Source organism: Morone saxatilis, unplaced genomic scaffold, assembly GCF_004916995.1.
Source record: "Morone saxatilis isolate NCDOM2014 unplaced genomic scaffold, NCSU_SB_2.0 Contig12, whole genome shotgun sequence".
NCBI lineage: Eukaryota > Metazoa > Chordata > Actinopteri > Moronidae > Morone > Morone saxatilis.
In genome coordinates, this window is record NW_023339674.1 from 19,017,954 (window position 1) to 19,025,135 (window position 7,182).

Here is a 7,182-nt window from a genome sequence, read left to right on the forward strand (position 1 = left end):
ATTGACCTTTTTCATAGCAGGTATTTTGACATGAAATAGTAGGGTAAACACAAGTGTTACGTTACGTTCCATTCTGAACAAACAGAGTCAGGATGCTGCTTTTGTGCATGTTGGCTCACTGGAAAAGTTCTGCTATACTAAATGTAACATAAACCTAATTAGTACCATTGGTAAGTCTATTATTACAGGTTCACCTGACAGCAGTAGGAGGTCAAGGTGTACTACATGTGTCACAGGCTACTCCATGGTTAAACATTTTATAGTACCTTCTGTTTTCATTGTGAAATCAGCTTAAATTAGTTTAAAAAAGATATAATAAATATATAAATACAGTCGAATAAATGTATGCTCTAAAACAATCCATTAAAAGGTGCTGTTGTGTCTCATCATCGTTGCAACCAGTCATTGGACATTTCTTTGTCGTTACATAGCAACTCCAAGACACAAGACTGCCCTGACAGGAAGTCTCCCCACAGATACCAGCCACCTAAAATCTCTGATACTCTCTGACATGTTTTTACACTTTAAAATCTTCCTTACCTCTGTGCATTCATTTACAGTTAGATTCTTATATACAATAAAACCTCCATATCTAAAATCATTAATTTGTTTTAAAATCATTTTGTTTGGTAGCCCTCCCCAGTCTACGTTCAAATCATGACATTCCCAAGCAGTGGCATCAGTCGTTTGGCTGTTTAAAAAACAGGCTTTGAATTTACAAAGCTTTCGAGGAGCACCTGAAGGCAGCGCGACACAAGTACATCCGGGACATTCAGCAGTTTCACACGTCAGTTGGTTCAGCTGTCAAGACTTTCCTGCACGTGAAGGAGCTCCTCTGTTTAATTACATCGTTAGAGAGAAGCGATGGTAATTTAATTCACACCCCAGCACATTCATACTGCACATGTAGTTACCAGTCTTATCAAAGTGCTGTAAAATTCGCTTGCGGGCTCATTTTGTTTGTATTGGTGACTGTGAGAGCTAGTGCGGCTAACGCTAGCTAGCTAGCTACCGCTTGCACTGACAGGTGGTGAAGTTTAGCTAAATTTAGCACGATAGCCATTTGCTACCTTCCATTCATTGTGTTGTCAGGGGCTTTCAGCGCACCCGATGTTTAACGTTGCTCAACTTAGTTCATCCCTTGCTCCTGTTAGCTTCCTAGCATGGTGTGCGGTTCAGCTTCTACCGCAGCCTGTGATATGTGAACTAACTTACCTTTGTTCTTCACACTTTGTTGGGTCTTACAGGCCGAGTCAACATGAGCTACTGTCTTGACTGACTGTCACAGTTGTAGACAAGGCCTTCCTGCTCTCTGGCCATCTCTGATGCATTGCCTGCTGACACATAATACAAGATGGGAGTTTCAGAGTTGGATCTCATACTTAAACGTGTGTGTGTGTGTGTGTTTTCTCTGCCAGGCGCTGATGGGGATTCAGCTGGTGGTCAGCTTGCTGGCTGCCAGCATTATGCAGAGGATGGCTCCACATTGCTCATTTGCACGCTGGCTCCTCTGTAACGGCAGGTATTCTCACCCTTACATTCAGCTCGTACATTATTGCCATAATGTGCTGTGGGCTGTTTACAATACACGTGCCTGTCTTTCCTTCCAGTTTGTTCCGGTTCAAACACCCGTCAGAAGGAGAGCTGTGTGCACTGGCCGGGAAACAGATGCCCAAACAGAGCAGGAGAGACAGGTGGGAGTTGGGGGAGGGTCTGTAGAAAAGAGTCACATTAAAGTAATGCTGCCCAGAGGAAGAAACTGCCTGGAAACAAATCTAATCCAGAGATCTTTGCACTCTGAGAGTTTTACCGTTTGTTGCCAGTGCTTATGAGCAAAACAAGTGGCTACTCCAGATAAGCTGGTCTTTGTCTCTCTGTTTTTCTTCTCGTAAAACTCAATAACAGAAGATATATTTGTTTGTTTTTCTTAACGTGGTCTTGAGCCTTCTTTGTTTGATTTCCAGGAGACAGAATGGGGAGAGCAAGCCTCTCACTGTGCCCAAAGACATCGACCTTCACCTGGAGAAAGCTCCAGTAAACGCCATTGACGCTCTTGGTAAAGCAAACAGTCCTTTATCTACACCACAATGACATTGTGCACTACAAACACTGCTCAAGCTCAGCTGTTGAATCACCATACATTTACATGGTTTTTTTTTTACCGTCTCTCAATCTCAGCTAACTAATGGCTTGTTGTTTTTTCTTGTTTCTTATTTCAGTGCTGCGGTTCTTCCTGGAATACCAGTGGCTGGTAGATTTTGCAGTATATACAACGGGTGTCTTCCTGTTCACTGAGTGTTACTACAATGTTGTAGATGCCAGAAAAGAGGTCAACATTGGAGCCATCTGGTGTGTCCTGACTGTACTGTTCAGTCTGTATCTTTCAACTTTAAAGTCAAACTTTAGGTCATAACAGATAAGTCTGTAAGACTTCTACAGTCTTTAACTTTTTGCATGATGAATTAACAAACATGATGAAGCCTCTAGTCACAGTTGTAAAACTGTAACATGTTATCATTGTGATGTATGCTAGTAGTAAATGTTATATAAAAGACTTTTGATATTTTAATACTAGTTGATTAAATAAAGATCAAGTAGCCTCCCAAAGATATATGTATAGTCTTGGACTGGATGAATGCTACATTTTCCTCTTGGTTGTTTGCATTTAACCTGCAACCCGCAGAAAGACCCTTCAGACACTGATGAGCCACTACTTCCGCTCCGAGGAGGGCGGTGAGCGCTCAGTGTGTCTTGCCTTTGGCTTCCTGTCTCTGCTCGTGGCCATGCTGGTGCTGGTGGTCAGAGAGGACTACCTGGAGTTCGGTTTGGAGTCTGCCTTTTCCAGCCTCTTTGACAACCTGGAAATCTTTGCCAGACAGCAGGGCTATGCTGACTGGTCGTAAGTATCCGTCCCTAAAGAAGATGAATAGAATGAATAGATACTGTTTTGTTTTCTTAAAGGAAGAAGTTGTGTTGAATGTGGCAGTAACAGACTTGACAAATATCTGTGCTACACACAGAATAACCTTTTGATTGCTGTTACAACTTTCTTCAGAATCCCAGTGACCAAGCTGACAGTGAAGCTCGGTCTGGCTGCCATCTGTGCTTACATTGGGTCTCTCCTGGCCTTCCCTGGCCTGCGACTGGCTCAGACTCATCTAGATGCTGTACAGATGAACTCAGACCGCCCACTCATCCAGTAAGAGCTGATACTTTTAACACTGCAACAAGCAATGTCCTCCTTCTTGAAACATTACACTAGCAGTATTTAGCTCTCTTAGACGTCTTTAATGTTTCTTGCAGGATTCTGCTGCACATGGGTTTCTTGTCTCCAGTCATCGTGTTGATTCTGTGGGTGAAACCCATTGCAAGGGACTTCCTGGCCAATGCACCTATGGGGAAGACTTCTGTCACAATGTGAGTGCACATATGTGTTCGCTTACCGTATCTACTACAACCAGTCTTTTAGTTTCTTTTCAAGACAGAAACAGTGGCCACTGATGCAAGATGTCCTCCAAATGGGACACAGTGGGCACTTGGCCAGCCCTGACTTTTTCTTATCCTCTTACAATTTCACACTTACAGAGTTTCCAGTGCAGCATTTGACAGCATGCGCCTGTGGATCATCGTGGCGCTGTGTGTGCTGCGGCTAGCACTAACTCGTTACCACATGCAGGCCTACCTCAATCTGTCTCAGAAGTGGGTGGAGCAGATGAAGAAGGAGGCGGGACGCATCGCTGCGATTGACATTCAAAGGAAGGTCAGATATTTGAACAATGAAGGTTTGAATAGTAGCTCAGATCCTATGAATTTAAAACTTTGAAAGAGTTTAAAGACTTTAATAAAAAGCTTTACTGTGCAATAAAAAAAGTGAAGACACCCTAACTGCATGTTTTAAACTGAGAATAAATGTGCTGTTTTTCAGGTCACTCGTATCTTTTGCTACCTGACTGTAATTACTCTCCAGTACCTGGTTCCTGTTTTTCTCATCCTGTTCTCCACACTGGCACTCAAAGCATTAGGTAAGTAAAATCCCACCATCATTCAACCACTGCATTCAGAAGAATACACACTTTTTCCCCAAACATTGAAAATGTGGATGTAGACTATTCTGGTGCAGTGCAGTTAAATATTAGAAACATCTGTAGTCAGGTTTTAGTGTCATTAAAACATTACAAGCTTTAGTTTCTTTCAAAGGTCTACTTTCTTACTCTTTCTTCCATGTTCAGTGAAATCTAAATATTGACTGATCCCTACTGATCTCTGTAGGCGACTTCTCCTGGAGGACCGGTGCAGAGGAGACCCCCGGAGTGACACCAGCACTGGTGATGCCCACAGCAGCACCTGTGCTACCCACTGGTCTCGATGAGGATGAAGAGGGGATGGAGGATATGGAGGAGGACATCCAGGCCACAGTAGCACGCCTCTCAGAGGCCTTCACAGCACTGCGGTCTGTCCTCACTCCACTTTTCTTCCGAGGTTTATTTGCTTTCCTCACGTGGTGGGTGGCTGCCTGCCAGGTCATCAGCTCTCTTTTTGGCATCTACTTCCACCAGTACCTTATGCAGAACTAACTGAGGAAGAAATACTGTTGTAATTGCGATGCAACCCCAGCCCTCATGCTGTTACAAAGGAGAGCTGCAAACAGCAAAGAGGACATTTCATTAAAACACATATCTACAGACAGAATGCACCTTGCTTTTGGCAGCAACAGAAGTTTTGATAAAGGTTTGTAAAGTAGACGAGTGATGGGCGCTGTCTGTTGCAATATCGGCTACCTTGTTGCCATTAGGACTTTTTTGTGACCAGCAGGCTACTGGTATCAATAACACAAATGTACAGAGAGAACTGGGGCCTGTATCACAAAGCAAGTTCAACTTATGCCGGCTCTCTTTGGGTTACCTGGCTTCACTGGGTCTAATCCTTAATTACTGGTATCACAAAGCTGGTTATCAACTGGCTCAATTAGTTCGGGGTTTACTGATCCAACTACGGGTGCGTTCACGTGAAAGAGGCAAAGTTTTTAATTAAATGCAACATCAAAGGTACTTAATATAACACAGTGATACCCACAGGGAAATTAGGTTATTGGTAGCGAAAGGTGATATTCAGTGAGGTGAAAAAACCCCTCCTGATGCTAAAGCAGTTCTAAAGCAGCTAAAGAAATAAATTCCTACTAATAGGGCTGTCCTGATTACCATTTTTTGGGCTCTGATGCTTCAGTAACAATGACCCACAAATATTTGGTTGGGTAACTCCAGTCTGAAGTTCATTTGAGAAAAATATGGGATCTGAAGGGGTTGATGAGACAGGGATGCAAAGCAAGCGTTTTGCTAGTGTTAACTCACAACCTACTTTAATCTGCTAACCTTGCTTTTCCCTTCAGTTCTCTTTCCCCCAAACACACACACACACACACACACCTCTGTCTCTCTCTCTTTGCACTTCTTTGCACACACCATCGTCCCCTGTCCGGCCTCTTTCTGTTCCTCTCCCCCTTCTGTTGACTTTCTCAGCAGTTTTTTATAAAGTTGCCAACATTTTGGATTTTTCACTGCGATTCCTTTTTTACAACAGCAGGCGAACCCCATGTGGAGAAGGCTTGTTATTAATGACATAGCATACTGGTTCTCAAACTATGGCAAGTGTACCACTGTTGGTACACAAGCTGCTTCTAGTGGTACGCGGAGGAATCTTTGAAATATTATTTTTTTTTAACTGAAACTCGTGAAAATTGTGGCTCCAAACAGGATGTGTTGGAAAGAAAAGTGTGAACCAGCAGTAACCCCTTTCCCCTAATTAGCTCTGGTTCTTGGCCTGGTTTCATTCAAGGTTCAAGAGCAGTCAACAATAAATAATCTTTTTATTAGAAATAAACCTGCCTCCTGTGTGAACTGTCCATAGCTGAATCCAGTCGGCCAACACTACTGTATTTTAATGTCGGTCATAATGCTGGTGTTTGAAGAGCCTAATATGAGGTTGTACACTGTATAAAAAGTTTGAGAAACACTGATGTAGCATATTGAAACAAACATGGTACCAAATGCTTAACTGGTCCGTGCTTGTGAAATAGGCTATCCACATTTTTTTTTTAAATCTCTCATAATAACCATTCTGATCAGTTCAGTTATAAGCGAGCCAGCTTTGTGATTCTGGAAAACAAGAGTTAAGCCCAAAGACATCCCGCTGACCTGCTAATACAGGCCCCTGATCATCTTCCAGCTACTTCAGCTGGACTTTTTTCTGCAACTTTTCAGATGTACCTATGCCAGTGTTACCTGGATTGTTCTTAATAGAACATTGTTAAATGCTGCATATAAGATGTTTAATTGATACCAGGGGAAGTATTAGTGCTTAATCCCTGTGTAGATAAGACGTTTTATTTTTGTGAGGGACTCTGTCCCCCTTAAGAAACCGATTCAAGAGTGCTAAATCTTCTTTTGTTATCTTTTTCTGCTGTAATGTTTTGATTGCTAATAAGTAGAAGAGCTCAGATCCATCCTATTGTTTTAAACACAGTTGAAGGTGAATGAAAACTGGTTGTGGCTGTGGCTGTGTGTTAGCCAAGAACTGAAGAGCTTTTTCCTTCAGAATTCCTAAGTGCCTGGGAGCTCAGGGATTTTGAGTCCATTTTAAAATCCACTTTTCTCCCTGACCATGTATTTAGAATGAATATAATCAGTTGGTTAGATCAAATTAACACTCCAAACACATTTCTGTTTTTCCTTTTTATTTTCAAACACTACTCACGGGCAACATTTTCAGTTGCAGTTAATTTCTTAATTAGTTACGTCAGCTTTTAGTAGTTTTGCTGTTTTTGTAGCCAATCAGTCATGTACGTGTAAGATTAATCAAAGCCTACTTACAATCAGTTTGGCGTTAGTAGATTTTATTTATTTATTTATTTATGATACATTGCCTTTAATAACTTGTTACTTAGAAATGATACAGATGCTGCAGTTCTGTACATTTTTGTATTCTGTTTGTGGCAAATGTTTGATTTTTAGTGTGCATTTTTTTAAATAGTGTAATTGAATGCTCTGAAATCATTATACTGTGAAGTTCATATGAAAATGTTGCTTTCTGAGATTTTCTGAATGCATGGTGTGCAATTTATTTTGGCTGTAACCTGAATGTTTTTTTTTGTTTGTGTGGCTCAATAAAACATTTTATTATTCTCAG

At 41.6% G+C, this 7,182-nt stretch overlaps 1 protein-coding gene across 1 annotated transcript; it reads left to right on the top strand.

The window, feature by feature from the left end:
- The first annotated feature begins 763 nt into the window (after positions 1-763).
- On the top strand, positions 764-7,182 carry tmem161a (transmembrane protein 161A). Its single transcript, XM_035653204.1, has 11 exons — positions 764-867; positions 1,419-1,522; positions 1,611-1,694; positions 1,965-2,056; positions 2,220-2,376; positions 2,684-2,899; positions 3,056-3,199; positions 3,304-3,417; positions 3,586-3,760; positions 3,926-4,022; positions 4,270-7,182. Exons 1-11 carry the CDS (start codon positions 865-867, stop codon positions 4,572-4,574), a joined length of 1,491 nt encoding a protein of 496 aa, XP_035509097.1. The 5' UTR covers positions 764-864; the 3' UTR covers positions 4,575-7,182.

Excerpts from the sequence above, each read along its gene's own strand:
- tmem161a (XM_035653204.1), top strand. Across the intron at positions 3,418-3,585 it reads GGGAAGACTTCTGTCACAAT|AGTTTCCAGTGCAGCATTTG; the intron begins GTGAGTGCACAT and ends TCACACTTACAG. Across the intron at positions 4,023-4,269 it reads ACTGGCACTCAAAGCATTAG|GCGACTTCTCCTGGAGGACC; the intron begins GTAAGTAAAATC and ends TGATCTCTGTAG.